Source organism: Lytechinus variegatus, chromosome 5, assembly GCF_018143015.1.
Source record: "Lytechinus variegatus isolate NC3 chromosome 5, Lvar_3.0, whole genome shotgun sequence".
NCBI lineage: Eukaryota > Metazoa > Echinodermata > Echinoidea > Temnopleuroida > Toxopneustidae > Lytechinus > Lytechinus variegatus.
This window is the reverse complement of record NC_054744.1, coordinates 31288867-31306889: the sequence shown is the minus strand read 5'-3', so window position 1 is coordinate 31306889 and position 18023 is coordinate 31288867. Positions and strand designations below refer to the sequence as shown.

General features: G+C 35.5%; 1 protein-coding gene across 1 annotated transcript; it reads right to left on the bottom strand.

The window, feature by feature from the left end:
* Positions 1 to 6895: 6895 nt before the first annotated feature.
* LOC121415929 lies at positions 6896 to 14334 on the bottom strand. Its single transcript, XM_041609328.1, has 5 exons — positions 13930 to 14334; positions 11642 to 12079; positions 8618 to 8841; positions 8170 to 8317; positions 6896 to 7216 (listed from the first exon to the last, which is right to left on the bottom strand). The coding sequence occupies exons 1-5, from the start codon at positions 14000 to 14002 to the stop codon at positions 7044 to 7046; spliced, it is 1056 nt and encodes a 351-aa protein (XP_041465262.1). The 5' UTR covers positions 14003 to 14334; the 3' UTR covers positions 6896 to 7043.
* Between the last annotated feature and the right edge of the window lie 3689 nt (positions 14335 to 18023).

Sequence of the window (18023 nt, the reverse complement as noted above, 5' to 3'; positions counted from 1 at the left end):
GATCACATAAATCCTCTCTCTCTCTCTCTCTCTCTCTTTACTTAACGGGTCAATATAACCCCAGAAAATATATCTTAGGCCACTGAGATTATTGGAATTGTAACTAATAAAAAAAAATGCTGAATATATTACAAATGGTGCTTGGTACACTGAAAATTTAAAGTACCGAAGAACTTGTTAAAACGTTATCCCCTCTTGTTAGAATGATTTTCTTTTATATAATATCTCATAGATCGTCGATCAACAACCTTATCGTTTACGGGAAGTAATCCCCATATTGTGTGCTGATATCTTATTCCTCAGTTTTTTGTTTTATATGTATTTAAAGGTTTTGTGTTTTTTTTCATAAAAAAAGGAATGAATATACAAGAAATGATAATAATAAACAAGTGGAATGCCTCTGACCGTCTCACCTGCATCACGCGATTCAACATAGCAGCAGTGCTGACTTTGAAAACTACTATAACTCGCACAAGATGTTAAGTGATACTTGGTTACTCTTATTTCCACGTTTTATGAACTAGACCAATACACTTACAGAGATAGGATGGTAATTCAACAAAAAACCCCAATGTGGCCAAAATTCATTGACCTCACATGACCTTTGACCTTGATCATGTGACCTGAAACTTGCACAGGATATTCAGTGATATTTATTACTCTTATGTCCAAGTTTCAAAAGTCAGATCAATAAACTTGCAAAGTTATGATGGTAATTCAACAGAAACCCCCATTATGGCCAAAGTTCATTGACCTTTGACCTTGGTCATGTGACCTAAAATGCACACACGATGTTCAGTGATACTTGATTACTCTTATGTCCAGGTTTTATGAACTAGACCAACATACTTTCAAAGTTATGATGGTAATTCAAAAAAAAAACCAATTCGGCCAAAGTTCATTGACCCTAAATGACCTTTGACCTTGACCATGTGACCTGAAACTTGCCCAGGATGTTCAGTGGTACTTGATTACTATTACGTCTAAGTTTCATGAATCAGATCCAAAACCTTTTTAAGTTTTGATTGTAATTCATCAGATACCCCGAAATCGGCCAAAGTTCATTGACCCTAAATGACCTTTAACCTTGGTCATGTGACGTAAAACTCATGCAGGATGTTTGGTGATACTTGATTAACCTTATGTCCAAGTTTAATGAACCAGGTCTATATATTTTCTAAGTTATCATGATATTTCAAAATCTTAACCTCAGGTTAAGATTTTGATGTTGATTCCCCCAACATGGTCTAAGTTCATTGACCCTAAATGACCTTTGACCTTAGTCATGTGACATGAAACTCTAATAGGATGTTTAGTAATACTTGATTAACCTTATGGCCAAGTTTCATGAACTAGGTTCTTATACTTTCTAAGTTATGATGTCATTTCAAAAACTTAACCTTAGGTTAAGATTTGATGTTGACGCCGCCGCCGCCGTCGCCGTCGGAAAAGCGGCGCCTATAGTCTCACTCTGCTTTGCAGGTGAGACAAAAAGAAGTAATAAAAATAATACTAAAAAAATTGCTACCCTACTTCTCATACAGTGGGTGGCAAAAATAGTCAATCATGACTTATTGCCAAATAAAAACATGGAATGGAATGGTTATCCCCTCTTGTTAGAATGTTTTTCTTTTATATAATATATCATAGATCGTCAATCAACAACTTTATCGTTTTCGGGAAGTAATCCCCCTATTGTTTACTGATATCTTATTTCTCAGTTTTTTTCATATGTATTTTAATGTTTTGTTATTTAGGTTTTTTCATAGAAAAAAGGAAGGAATATACAAGAAATTATTTTTTTTAAAGGACAAGTCCACCCCAACAAAAACTTGATTTGAATAAAAAGAGAAAAATTCAACAAGCATAACACTGAAAATTTCATCAAAATCGGATGTAAAATAAGAAAGTTATGGCATTTTAATGTTTCGCTTCATTTCGGTATGCAAATGACTGGAGGAACTGATGACATCACTCACTATTTCTTTTGTATTTTCTTAAATGAAATATGAAATATTTTCATTTTCTCGTCATTGTCATGTGAAATGAAGTTTCATTCCTCCCTGCAACACGTGGAAATTTATTATTTCAACATTTTGTGCTTTAGGCAAGGATGTCCTAATCGTCAAATTCGTAAAAATTGAAATAATGTATAATTCAAACAATGAAAACCAAAAGAAATAGTGAGTGAGTGACATCATCGACTCTCTCATTTGGATGTAGCTGGCTCGTTCATATAACTATTTTGTTAAAAATAAGCAAAACTTTGAAATGTCATAACTTTCTTATTTTACATCCGATTTTGATGAAATTTTCAGCATTGTGCTTGTCTGATTTTTCTCTATTGATTCAAATCAACATTTTTCTGAAGAGGACTTGACCTTTAATGGTTGCAGGGTCTTTGATTTGTTGTTGTTGTTGTGTTTTTAATGACTTTTATAACTGGGTCTGACAGAAAGACTACGCTACATTTCCATGTTATTCAACATAAATAGGATCGTGGGTCTTTGTTTTTTTATAATTATTATAATTTTTGAAATAAATGGGTCTGGAAAAAAGACTTTGGACTTATATTATAATTTTTTAATTAACCGGGTCTGGAAAAAAGATTTCGCATTTTTGTGCTATATAAACACATTACTATAAAGTTCCAGCTTTTAGTTACCGGGTCTGGAGCAAAGACTATGCTTGATTTTCAATTTACCATTAGCGTCTGGAGAAGAGACTAAGCTCGATTCTCATTTTTATTCCACTGGAATATCATTAATGTATCTCATTTGGGACTAAAATTATAATTTTTGAAATAACCGGGTCTGGAAAAAAGATTTTGGATTCATATCATGATTTTTGAAACAACAGGGTCTGGAAAAAGACTTTGGACTTGCATTATTATTTTTTAAACAACCGGGTCTGGAATAAAGACTTTGGACTTATATTATCATTTTTGAAACAATCGGGTCTGGAATAAAGACTTTTGGCTCATATGATTATTTTTTAAACAACCGGGTCTGGAATAAAGACTTTGGACTTATATTATTATTTTTTAAACAACCGGGTCTGGAATAAAGACTTTTGATTTACATTATAATTTTTTAAACAACAGGGTCTGGAAAAAGACTTTGGATTTATATTATAATTTTTTAAACAACCGGGTCTGGAGAAAAGATTTTGGACTTATATTATCATTTTTGAAACAATCGGGTCTGGAATAAAGACTTTTGGCTCATATGATCATTTTTTAAACAACCCGGTCTGGAATAAAGACTTTGGACTTATATTATCATTTTTGAAACAATCGGGTCTGGAATAAAGACTTTTGGCTCAATTATTTTTTAAACAACCGGGTCTGGAATAAAGACTTTGGACTTATATTAATATTTTTCAAACAACCGGGTCTGGAATAAAGACTTTTGATTTACATTATAATTTTTTAAACAACAGGGTCTGGAAAAAGACTTTGGATTTATATTATAATTTTTTAAACAACCGGGTCTGGAGAAAAGACTTTGGACTTATATTATCATTTTTGAAACAATCGGGTCTGGAATAAAGACTTTAGGCTCATATGATCATTTTTTAAACAACCCGGTCTGGAATAAAGACTTTGTACTTATATTATAATTTTTGAAACAACCGGGTCTGGAATAAAGACTTTGGATTTATATTATAATTTTTGAAACAACTGGGACTGGAATAAAGACTTTGGGCTCATATTATAATTTTTGAAACAACCGGGTCTGGAATGAAGACTTTGGATTTATATCATTATTTTTTTAAACAACCGGGTCTGGAAAAAAGATTTTGAATTCATAACATGATTTTTGAAACAACCGGGTCTGGAATAAAGACTTTGGGCTCATATTATCATTTTTGAAACAACCGGGTCTGGAATAAAGACTTTGGATTTATATCATTATTTTTTTAAACAACCGGGTCTGGAAAAAAGATTTTGGATTCATATCATGATTTTTGAAACAACAGGGTCTGGAAAAAGACTTTGGACTTGCATTATTATTTTTTAAACAACCGGGTCTGGAATAAAGACTTTGGACTTATATTATTATTTTCTAAGCAACCGGGTCTGGAATAAAGACTTTTGATTTATATTATAATTTTTGAAACAACCGGGTCTGGAATAAAGACTTTGGGCTCATATTATCATTTTTTAAACAACCGGGTCTGGAATAAAGACTTTGGGCTCATATTATTATTTTTGAAACAACCGGGTCTGGAATAAAGACTTTGGGCTCATATTATTATTTTTGAAACAACCGGGTCTGGAATAAAGACTTTGGACTTATATTAATATTTTTGAAACAACCGGGTCTGGAATAAAGACTTTTGATTTATATTATAATTTTTGAAACAACAGGGTCTGGAAAAAGACTTTGGATTTATATTATAATTTTTTTAACAACCGGGTCTGGAGAAAAGATTTTGGACTTATATTATCATTTTTGAAACAATCGGGTCTGGAATAAAGACTTTAGGCTCATATGATTATTTTTTAAACAACCCGGTCTGGAATAAAGACTTTGTACTTATATTATAATTTTTGAAACAACCGGGTCTGGAATAAAGACTTTGGATTTATATTATAATTTTTTAAACAACCGGGTCTGGAATAAAGACTTTGGACTTATATTATTATTTTCTAAACAACCGGGTCTGGAATAAAGACTTTTGATTTATATTATAATTTTTGAAACAACCGGGTCTGGAATAAAGACTTTGGGCTCATATTATTATTTTTGAAACAACCGGGTCTGGAATAAAGACTTTGGGCTCATATTATTATGTTTGAAACAACCGGGTCTGGAATAAAGACTTTGGATTTATATTATAATTTTTGAAACAACCGGGTCTGGAATAAAGACTTTGGGCTCATATTATAATTTTTGAAACAACCGGGTCTGGAATAAAGACTTTGGATTTATATCATTATTTTTTTTAAACAACCGGGTCTGGAAAAAAGATTTTGGATTCATATCATGATTTTTGAAACAACAGGGTCTGGAAAAAGACTTTGGACTTGCATTATTATTTTTTAAACAACCGGGTCTGGAATAAAGACTTTGGACTTATATTATTATTTTCTAAGCAACCGGGTCTGGAATAAAGACTTTTGATTTATATTATAATTTTTGAAACAACCGGGTCTGGAATAAAGACTTTGGGCTCATATTATCATTTTTTAAACAACCGGGTCTGGAATAAAGACTTTGGGCTCATATTATTATTTTTGAAACAACCGGGTCTGGAATAAAGACTTTGGGCTCATATTATTATTTTTGAAACAACCGGGTCTGGAATAAAGACTTTGGATTTATATTATAATTTGTTAATTAACCGGGTCAGGAAATGAGACTTTGCACTTTTGTGCTAAATGAACGCATTACTATACGATTTTAGCTTAGAACGGATTCGCCAAAAATCCCTTCAAATTTATTACATTTGTGGGTAAAGTCATTATTACATTTGTGGGCGATCCAAAATTATTACATTTGTGGGTAAAGTGCATTATTACATTTGTGGGTGAAATTATTACATTTGTGGGTAAAGTGTTATTACATTTGTGGGCGTTATTACATTTGTGGGTAAAGTGTTATTACATTTGTGGGCGTTATTACATTTGTGGGCGATTATTACATTTGTGGGTGTAACAGGGGCACCGGCCATTTTTCCGGTGTGTGTGTATGTGTCCACAAGGGCGGATCCGACTTTCGCCAATAGGGGACGGGGCCCGAAATTATCTTCACCTATATCAGTCACTTCTTAGTTTTATTCTTATAAAACAACAAACATAAAATAATCTCATAAGCCTTATAAAATGTGCGAGCGCGAAGCGCGAGCAATTTTTTTATATTTTTACTTTAATGTATTTTTTCCTGAAAATTTAATTTTCTGGGCAATGTTATGTGTGATCCTGAACAAGATTCGCATGTACCCCCAAGCGCGAACATAATTTTTCATCAACTGTTCTAGCATTATCGAAAAGGGACCTGTTAAGGACTGCTTACAGTCACCCACGAAGACGGTATATATTTCAATAATGCGAGCGCGAAGCGAGAGCAAATTTTTTGAAATTCCGACCTAAAAAAGTGGTCATAAGCACTTTTTGTATTAATTAATGGGATAGGTATCTAACTAAACAATTGATGTGTGCGCGAGAGGAAGAAAATTGTGATTTAAAAGTGGGACACTCTATTCATATTTTGTAAACATAAATAGGATATAGTCAATTGGGTATCATTAATAATGCGATCGTGAATCGTGAGCAGACAATTATTGATATTCTGATGTAAAACTGGATTAAGTACATTTAGATAAAGAACATGCAGGCTATCGCGCATGTTTTAGATTCAGAATCTGGGCATTCTGAATACATTTGTTTAATGGAACATTATGGAATACACGTAGACAATATGAACTTGGCAAATCAAACAATGTGACTACGCAGCGTGAGCTTAAAATGCTGATATGTAGACCATAAAACGGACATTTTACAGAGCACTTAAATTTGTAAATGAAAAAAAATAATGAAAGCTCGATGTCCGAGCTAAAATATGTTTTGCATATTGACTTCAAAACTTGCTCCACATCTGCCTATTGAGCAAGATATGAATCCCATCGAACAGGAAATTATGGCGCAAAGCGCTAGCAAATATTCTATATAGTAACATGAAAAGATTTTTTTTTAATTGCAATTCTTCCCCTTACATTATTTCATTCACTCGTCTTCCTCCTCTTATTTTCCTCTTCTTTTTTCTTCTGTCTTTCTTCTTTTCCTTTTTCTTTCTTCTTTCTCCCTTTTTTCTTTTCTTTTTTTTTCCAAGGTATCATGCTCTGCCAATTTTTTTCTGGGGGGGGCACACCAAATCTCGGGGGGGCACGTGCCCCCCAGGCCCCCTCGTAGCTACGCCACTGTCCGTTATCATGGTTATGAATACGTCTTGTGTCCGTCGGCCAGTGGAATCAGGCCTTAAGTTTTGAGACGAACTTCGTGACAAGACAAGTAAAGGTGGTCACGTGTGATGCCATGGTTAGCTCGACACAGGTCCGCCATCATCTCTCACTCTGAGAATAGAATGGTTAAAACCCGACTTCCTATCTTTCCTGATCCAATGAATAGAACATATACCGACGATGAGGATGATTATGGTGGCGACGCCAGCAAAGACCAGTGCTCCCATGACGGACGGCCTCAGTGTTGTGTCTGCACGAGGTGGGGATAATTGTGTATGAAAGTGAAAAATTCAAGGCTACATTAGTCGGTTAACATGGTCAAGGTAGGTGTATTTTTGTGAGTACAATAACATGAGTTTAAATGGAAGATCATTGGATATATGTATATATATATGATAACTGAATTCTATGGAGCAGTGGCGTAATGAGTAAAAATGAAAATTGGGGGGATAGGTATGGCGTTTCGTGTAAAATGTATTAAAAGTTGAGAGCTAGCGGAGCGAAAATATTTGTAAGAAGAATGTCGAAAATTTTCAAACTCTTTGTTACAAAAATCCAATTTCGTACTAGATTTTGACATAACATTCAGAAAAAAATATATATATCACCCTCTCCCTCTCTCTCTTTGTTTTCTCTTTTCTTGGTCGTGAACTTTTTTTTTTGGGGGGGGGGGTGGTGGCAAGAGCCATCTGTGCGCCAGTGCCATGGAGCTCTCAAGCTCTTTCCAGTGCCATTTGTATGCTTATATCTTGAAATTATATGTATACCCTTCTAAAAATGTCAGATATGTATATTGTGATTTTTTTGCTCTGTTTTTTTTAATAATAATTTGAACTTTCAAGAATAGTGATGAATGCCTTATTGAATAGATGGCAGACAAATCCTTTCTATCTTTTCCCCTCTGCATTCAATCCCTTTTCAGAAATGTGCATACTTATACGTCACATGTCAGTCAATAATAATTATTACTTATTATCTTTTTTTGGCAAACTGCCCCTTGCCAAATAAAGTATAGTTCCAATCCTTTCTACCGCTTCTCCCTTCTTTCGTTGTCGCATCAAAAGTTCTTGTACTCAGCCTATATTATGTGACATTCAAATTCCTATCGTATTCGGTTTAGAATAAACCCTTTCAAAAGAAACTCTCATGACTCTTCTTATCTTAAAACATGCCAGAAGATGATAAGACCCTTGATGAACTCACAGCACTCGACGCCCTTTCCATGGACCCCAGCAGGACACGCGCCATCAACGGAGAGCTCAGCGTCACAGTCCCCTATCCAGTAAGCACTATTGCACGATAGCCTATTGACAAGCATTGGTAGGTTTTCGAAGCTAGGTGGCTGTGTTGCCTAAAAAAATATAATTAACACCATCAATGAATTTGAAGATAAATTGAATAGATTCTTAACACAGGTAATGCAAAGAAATACTACTGTTCATGTCATTATGTGATACATTATAAAAAAAACATTGCACCCTTGTAATGATTCAGTAAGTTTAGGTCAGGGACTGGTGGTGTTCAAATTGGCTTTGATTCATTAGCATTAATGGGTTTTCCGATATCTACTTTCTACTGCAAGGTTTTGCAGGGAATATAGGCATGGGTCATAATGATCTATTTTTTTGTGGGAGAAATTAATTTGTTTTACCCTTCCGCCATTGGTGTATCCCCGTGAGGCGTCGCACAATATGGGAGCGACCTTTTCACCAAGATCACAAACACCGCCGGTGACAATCACACGTGTATAGTCTCGTTTCTGAACGGCCATCACTCGGCCTTCCGAATGGCCATTCGGGACGATGGTGTAAGAAAGAGGTTCGTAATCGCCCTGGACGTTCGCGAGGAGTTGGTAAAATTGTTGAGGAGTGATGTCTAACATGTAAAAATAATGGAAAACAAGGCATAAATTACTATAATTTGGGTTAGACTTTACAATTCAACTGGGTGGCATGGGCTGTAAAAAATGGGATTGACATTTAGTAGGCAGGCAAAGGCCTGTAATTATCAACATGTGGATCTTACGACCAGTCTATACTAAAACTATACTCAAGCATTATGCATGTTATGTCTCGTAAATGAATCATGCATTGGGCTGCAAGGTTTTATAATTCCTGCTTATAAACGAGCATTGCTATCATAAAATTGACTTAGTCAAGGGCCGTGCCGGGAACCGAACCTCGAACTTCATGATACCTTAGACCACTCGGCCACGGTACAAGAAATATGTAGCAATCGTAGGCAATCGATCAACACTCGATGTCAACATTGCAATAAATTTCCGGGCGAGTACCGCGTAATTTAAAAGCTCTCAGTGCAGTAGTTAGTCCAGTACAGGTCCAGTCCTATTTTAATTCAACGATACTTCAAAACGGAAGCTAGATTTATGTTGATGAGCAATGAAAAATTAGATCAGCTTTTGGACGATAACGATTCTAAATCAACTAAACATGTTGTGAAATCGGCAAAAGATATACCAGTTGCTACTGTAGGCCAAAGTCTCTTGACTTTGGACAAGTGAAGCCGGAATACTCGGAGCAAGAGTTGTGCGACAGTATTCGATCACTCTACGCAGAGTTGCAACAGGGAAATGGCCAACGCTACGCGAAGAGATCCATGATCACAATACGCCATGGTCTCCAGAAGCACTTTCTGAAAACAAAGGCAATTGACATTGAGATCAGTGGTGAATTTAGACGTGCAAACATGTTTGCTGCAGTCCTCCATAAAATGAAAGCTGAAGAAAAGGGTTCAGTAACACACAGGGATCCTATTAGCATGATTAGTAAGGAAGACATTCGAAAAATAATGACTTCGTGAGCGGTGGACCGTTCTACTCCGAGACGTCTCCAGAAAGCTGTGTTTATGTTTATAATGTGACTCCTGTGTAATAGAGAAAGGGAGAATCTTACGAATCTAAGGACAGATGACTTTGATATTGCTACAGATTCTAGCAACAAGAGATGCAACGGATAAGCTGACTAAAAATCACAGAGGAGACAAAGATGATGACCCAAGGAGCCAATGTGGTCGGAGACGAATGGAGAAAATTGTCCTGTCAAATCACTCTGTGAATAATTTTCGCATCTGAATTTCCGTATTTTTGGCAACGACCAAATTCAAGTGCGTCTCCCTAAAATGTCAAACTTGGAAGCAGTCCAGGACCGGGAAAGTAGAACAAGACCATCAAAATGTGCCATGGAATGATCATCAGATTGTTGGTAAGAATGCATTGGGGAACAAAATGACAATCTTTAGCATTTAAGCTAACACGTCAAGGCCCTACACGAACCACTGCATTAGATCCACTACTATCACTACATAAGATGAGCAAGGACTTGAGGCCAGACATATAACATGACGGTTTCATGACATAAAAAGTGAGAGCAGTCTTAAACATTCCACTCGAGTTGACGAAGGACATAAACGACAAATGCGCTTATATATGCTTGTCAGGGAAATGTCAATCGAAGGTTGGGTTTGCTAGTCCAAGTAGTACTAGGTCTAAGGTTAGTGCTAGATTTGGTTCTGGTTCTGGACCTGGTTTGGCAACAGGAGGATCAAACCTACCATGTACAGTCAGCAGGCCTCCACCTAGTCCTGTCATAATTCAGTCCCAATTTAGTGTGTAATGTGCATCTGATGTTCTGGCTCAGATTCAACATGGACCTCGGTGTGGCCTGTGTCCTAGACCTGGACTGGACTCACATTCTTCACCTTAAATTAACGTTGCATCAAAGAAATTGGATGTGGACCAGAAAAGGGACGTACAGTACCACTTCCAACAGTGTACTACTGCTAACATAATAAACAAGTAGACAATACTACATAGTACCCTGTGTGAATATGATGCGGTCGTGTTTGTTGTTAATTATTGTTGAACAGTTGAAAAATCATTGGAACGTAATCTACCCCTAGGACTATTTTCCTTGTTGTTGCTTTTGGATTTAACTATGGTGGAATTAGAATTTTTGAAGAAATTGGTCTGGTAAGTACATTCTATATTTCATTTGTTCTAGGGCCTATGTAGATCTAGTTTTGATGTAGGCCTAAAACTAGTGTTCCTACAAATTGGAGTCTAGAATCTCTGTAATTTTAGGCTATCTAATACAACAGATATTGACTGATTGGGTGTGTAAAGTACACATTTTTGGACCGGTAAAAAAAATCATATTTAATCAGTTAGTCCACAGAGGGTTTATATTACACAACCCATAAATCAATATCTGTAAATTATTGAAAGATATATTTTCGTAAAAAAAAATCGATTTTCCCCTGGAAATATTGGGTTGCAATTGTTGCAATATATTTTTATTCAGAAAGATGTATCCTTATTTTCAAATCAGCAAAAATTGAATACAGAAGAAGTAGTGAATAGGTGACGTAATCTTCTGTCATTTACTTGTCGCAGTGCTGTGGATACTGTCTTGTGAAAAAAATAGGTGAGACCTAAGAAGTATATGAGGCTCTTATTTCACATCGGATATCAATGAAATTTTCAGTATCATGTGTTTTGTTATGTTTAATGTTTTGTTCATGGGGCTCTCCTTAACCAAATGCACGTTGTATTTTAATTAAGGAGATAGGTGGAAGGAAACAAGGTGGGGATCAGGGATGTGGCAATTGTTCTACAAGAGCGGACTTCGGGGTTTGACACAAAGAACAATTTACATACCACAAACCACTCCGGCCTGTTTTCTACAGTACCCGTTGTATGGCTTGTATTGGCAGGACAAGAGAGATTCCTCACTTCCGTTGCAAGCAAATTCATTCCCCATGATCATGAAAAACTCGGTTGACGCCCTCGAAGACCCCCTTCCTCCATAATCATCAATAAAATCCACAGCATCCAAGTTATTGTCCCTAGTATGATCAACCGAAGGGGCATCTGTAGTTTTAGGAGGGGGTTGAACGTAATCATCGTTGAATAGCATGGCGTATCCTTCCGTGAATCCCAGCTGCCTACACGTGACCAGGGCATCGAGAGCATCCCATTCATCGTTGCAAATGCCTTTCCACATATCTGCCACCTTGACATCTGCCACCTTGACATGGACCACGCCCTCTTTTTCGGAAGATCCTCCATACAGGCGAATGGAGCTGCTAGTGACAACTGCAAAGAGATCAGTAGAATAAAATGATCGATATAACAAGTGTTTTTACTGTTTTAAGGTGAACTCTCTTATGTTGTTAGTGCGACTGATTTTAATCATGTTGCCACATGCATTACAAATATAATGCATTAGAGAGGGTAACTGTAAGTAGAGTCACATTACTCCTAGGATCTCTACATTTCCCATCCATTTGATGTACTTCATTCATCGTTTGATTCCATTTTTTTTCTGTTTGTTTATACATGAATGTGTGGGTGGGTCCCGTGTGAGGTGGTAGCGTTTTTAATTTCAAATGTAAAGTAGACCTATATTTAATGGAGTAAAGTTAGGTCTTGGTCCCCCCCACATGTAATCAAATTAATTGAGAATGCTCGTTATCTATATTTCATTTTATCGCTTGTAGGCCTATGAACAAGTTATTCACCTTAGGTAAATTATGTAAGTATAGCAAAATTATGTGACGTCATGGAACTGGAAATGAAACCTTAGTGAAAAGGAAGTTAACTTCATCGGAAATTTCTACTTAGGAAATTCTCAATGTCACTAATTTTAAAAGGCGAAGTCCACCAAATAAAATGAAAATCATAAGATAGGAAATAGAGTACAAGTGAACAAGCATGTTGATTGAAAGACAAATCCACCCAAGCAAAAACTTGCACAAAAGGAGGAAAATTCAACAGCATAGCATTGAAAATTTCATAAAAATCGTATGTAAAACAAGAACGTAATGATGTTTTCAGCTCTTTGTTTTTTTCCACAAAACAGTTATATGCACATCCTGGTAGAAATGCAAATGAGGGGACTGATGACGTCTCCCACTCACCATGTATGTTGTATTTTAATATATAAAATATTTTCTATTATAACTTTCTCATTGTCCCTTGAAAGAAAGTTTTGTTCCTCCCAGCTGGACATGTTAACATTTAATGGTTCAGTCAGGATATTGTCAAATCGGTAAAAATTATAATATTGACAAACAATACGAAACAAAATAAATAGGGAAATCATCGACTCTCTCATTTGCATATCACTGAATTGTACATACATCTGTTTTGTGAAACTCATGCGAAAATTCAAAAACTCATGACTTATATTCTATTTCAATGACATTTTCAGAGTTGTGCTTTTGCTTATTTTTCTCTATTTAATGAAATCAAATTTTTTCTATGGGCTGAATTTGACCTTTAAAATTTCATTAACATTTGAAGCAAAATAGCAATTTACTTTATTATTCCCCTCCCTTCTTCATCGTGAAAAATGTCCACAAAAACCATACCAAAGAAAGCTCTATACCGTTACTGCAAAGCAAATAACTTAGATTTTCATTGGCCCTACTTCGATTAATACCAAGAACGGCTATTACATTAGATCAGATGGGCTAAAAGGGAAAAATAAACCCTATTTGTCTTACATACAAATTCTTGTTTATATGCCATAGGTATGTAGGTATGTTAGGAGATACGCATGTAATTTGGACGAATGTGGGCGCTTTTATACTTTCTTGATTTCAATTGCCTGATTATAATGTTGTAACGATTCATATAATATAAAATGAAGAGGTATATGATATTTTTCATAAATTGAATTTAAACTTGAGCCTGAAGTTGAATACTAGGCCCTATTAAAACAAATTTTATTGGTATAGGGTAATGCATATGTTACCGCTATGTACAGGTACCAAGTATAAATGAGTAAATTCCGCTAGCTTAACTAGCTATATCTTTGCTTCATAATTCCTTATGTTACACATAATGCTCAATTGGTATCGTGTAATAAATTGAGATTTATACGCTCGGTTTCGCTGTCAATATATAAGAGCCAACAACACGAGGGAAAATGAAACACTTACATGTGCTCATGGTGATGAGTATGACATAGCGTAATACGATGTGACTCCAAGCATGCCAAGTGACTCGCTCCATGATTTGGTTCCAGTAGGAAGTATATACCAGGGTTCAATAGGTGTTGATTGGCATGCACTACATCGGCGTGGGAATCTTTTTTTTTACCAGCTGCAATTTCCACGAGTTGTAAGGTTTAGTATAGGATTCCTTCGCGACATATCTGAGTATAATTTTACACGTTCAACATGAATATGCATCCACGTACACCAGCAACATAAGGAGCGTTCAAAAGGTACAGTCAGCCGATGTGCAACTATGTACAGCCTGCATGCATATAGTTATAGTTGTTCGATATGCATTGTATGCAAACAAAAAACTCCATATAAATGGTGGTGCGTTCCTCGGTTGAGTGAGTTCTCCGAGTGGTGTTCACACCAAGTAAAGTAAACTGGACGAGAATGTCGATATTTACATGGCATATCGTATATATTTATTATTCCTGTTTTTCGTATGGTTTATGTGGAAGAAAATGGCATAGCTATGATTGCTGTTTCTTTTTTAAAATAACATTTCATATTGTTTAGTGGGTATCTTCATCTAACCTATGGGCGGAAATCCCAGGGGGGACGTGTCCCCCCTCCTCAAAATAGTATGGGGGGACACAATATCAAATGTCCCCCCTACTATTTTGGGTCTTTGGTGATGCTAAGAAATATATAACTCAAAATGGGAATAAACGTGCGCGACTGGGACGAGATGACCTTTTTTTTCTTTTTTTTTGCTTGTCAAATTGTCTAGACCCTTGTCCCCCTACCTTTTGGGAGAGATTTCCGCCCCTGATCTAACCTGTGTACACTTAGTAAAATAAGTTGAATAATTGAACAATGAACTGGAATAGGAATATGCACTTTGTGCCAGAACTAATGAAAGGCTCTATTTCATGCTATTGCAGTCGGTATACAAATTGCTAAATTTAATGTTGGTCGATCCTTCTCTGCCTCCACCACTCCCCTTGATCCTTCAGTCCTGCGCCTCACCACCCCTCTACCCTTAATTAAGACTATCTCCCCGGTGTCTCCACGTCTGTCTCTCTATGTCGCACTCCCCAACTTTTCATGTCTATCCTACCTGCGCCACATATTCTATTCCATATATTTCTTTTAGAATCTCATGATCATTAGTGTAATTTTATCTAAAGTTAAGATTTTTCTCAGTGTTGTCTTTTTTTTTTCATTTATTTTTGACACACTACATAGTTATTCAACCATGTCAACGATTTAGATACTGTATCATACTTTGGCTACAATAAACCGGGGTTTTTATTCAAAATAAATCTTAGAAATAGATAAAGTTGGCTTATATATTGACAAACACTAAGAGATACAAACTTCAAAGAACACTTTTTTAATGAAACAATATAAAAGAATATACTTGCACGTTGAAAAATGAAGAAAAGGTCCTCTAAACATGTACATATTCTTTGTATAAAACAGAAGATTTTAACCGACTGAAAAAATAAAACTTCACATTTATCATGCAAATTATGAAAATAGCGATTAGAAGAGAGTTTGTATATATAGGAAACTAATATTATGATTAGTATTCAAAGTTAAGATTTTTCTCAGTGTTGTCTTTTTTTTCATTTATTTTTGACACACTACATAGTTATTCAACCATGTCAACGATTTAGATACTGTATCATACTTTGGCTACAATAAACCGGGGTTTTTATTCAAACTAAATCTTAGAAATAGATAAAGTTGGCTTATATATTGACAAACACTAAGAGATACAAACTTGAAAGAACACTTTTTTAATGAAACAATATAAAAGAATACTTGCACGTGGAAAAATGAAGAAAAGGCCCTCTAAACATGTACAGATTCTTTGTATAAAACAAAATATTTTAACCGACTGAAAAATAAAACTTCACATTTATCATGCAAAATTACGAAACTAGCGATTAGAAGAGAGGTGGTATATAGGAAACTAATAATAATAATGATTGATTAGATGTAACAAAATTGCAGTTGCCTTACTGGAGATGTTCCAGAGTCATACATAGTATTTTTACACTTGTTTATTGATTGGTTTATTTTTTCTTAGTCAGGGGTGGGGGCTGGTCAAATTTTCTTGGAGGTCAATGCTGGCCGCTTTGGGCGTAGGTGTTTTTTTCGAGGGGGGGGGGCTGTTGCGTGTGCTATTCACAGGGAACGATGAACAGTTTTGAAAGGGGGGCTGACTATTACAAATCACAAACAATTTTTTTGTTCGTTTCTGTACGCGATTTTGTAAAAAAAGGGGGGACTGAGGCCCTCCCAACCACACCCACAGTTTTAGCGGCCCCTGGTTCACGTAGGCAGCGCCCCTGGTAGTTATGTAGAATTTAGCCCGAAGCACCAAGATGTTTTTAGTGAATAACCTCCCCCCCCCCCCCCCCTTTTTGGGGGGGCTGTCAATTTCAGTTTTTTATTCAAGCCAGCACCCCCTACTAAAAATCGTCCCCAGGGCCCCAGTTGGTAACCTTTTTTCTCCCTCTTTACAGTTAATGCATTAAAAGTTTGTAGCATTCATTATTCCATGCATTCGACCGATCTAATCTCAGATTTGTACATGTTGACATCATCATCAAATAATTAATGCCTGAAAATCAAGACAAAAAGGTCAACTGAAAAGCATTTGCGATGAGAAAGACGGGTAAAGCTACGCCCCTCCAAAGATGATGCCGTAATCGATAATAAATGAATAATGATCAACATAGTAACAACAGTAATGATAATATCAATAATAAAGATAGTAGTGATAATAGATAATAATAATAACAACTATCATAATAATAATAATAACGACAACAACCGAATATAAGTAAAATGCACTATATATATATACTGAAATCGATTTTTTTAATAAGTGCGCACCTTAATAAATCAAACAATCAATCGATAGATAAAGTATTATTTTTTTTAATGCATTGCTACCACATGTGTCTGTGTGGGTATGACTGTTGTGTGAAAGGGGGTGCGTGTGTGTGTGTGTGTATAGTCAAATGCTAGTTCGACATTGATGTGAATGTGGGTGTTCAAGGAGTTTCTAATGTATTTTTCTATTTCCCCTACCGTTTAAAATACCACTTTAATATGCAGCCTTTGTTGTAACCTACGATGCAGTTAGATAATAATTACATGATAAATCGTCACTTGGAAAATTATGCTGCTGTAAGACATGTTTTTTGTTTGTTTGTTTTTCATTGTATGTTGGAGCTTGAAGCAAATCTTAAACGACTAGCAATGATATGATGTTGAATTTTGCTTCAGCAAATCATTTGTGTTTTTAGTTTCATAGAGGGTTGGGCCGGGTTTATTCTTAGTTTATATTTTTATGCATATTTCAAATTTTTGTAAATATATTTTAACACAAAATAAAAGATAATAGATTTTTTTAAATTATTTACTTTGATCTCTTATCGATTTTGGATGAAATATACAGTGCGTCCCACATAAAAAACAACAACAACGAAACCGAGATTCTTCGATGATTTATCACCCAGCGTAGCTTATTCACAAAAAAAAATCAAATCAATCTTTATTGCAACCGTATACAAGGTTGGATTATGTACAAAAAAATGGTTGACAATTATAAATTTAAAGATTGATAAATTATATGTTTAAAATGAATAAACATCATGATAAAAAGTATCTTTAGAACATCTAAAATAAGAAATTATTAGTATTATTCATTAAAAAAAAAAAACACGTACACATAAACCTACATACATAAAATCAAGAATTAAATTGCATGCCCATAATATTGCCATTAACTCAGTCCAAACAAAAACAAGAATTTGAAACAAAACACAAATTATCACTGCAAATCATATAAGCACCAGGGAAAAGAATAATTTTATACCTATTGGTTCTACACTGGCAAGTCAAGATCATTGGTTTTTCTAAGCGCGTATCTGGCTTTACGTTTGGCCGGTAAGAGAAATTTGTGGTTGGGGTTTTGTATGTGTTTGAACAAGTCAAGAAAGAGATTTCTTCGACGATTCGATAAATACTCAACATTGAGAAATGAAATTGCCTCATGGTAAGACATTCCT

What these genes read in the sequence shown, in the direction of transcription:
- LOC121415929 (XM_041609328.1), bottom strand. Translation starts at nt 14,002, where the DNA reads ATGGAGCGAGTCACTTGGCATGCTTGGAGTCACATCGTATTACGCTAT. An exon ending in GATACACCAATGGCGGAAGG is followed by an intron (nt 8,318 to 8,617) that starts GTAAAACAAATT and finishes ATATTTTTTTAG; the next exon opens with GCAACACAGCCACCTAGCTT. An exon ending in TGGAAAGGGCGTCGAGTGCT is followed by an intron (nt 7,217 to 8,169) that starts GTGAGTTCATCA and finishes CACCTCGTGCAG; the next exon opens with ACACAACACTGAGGCCGTCC.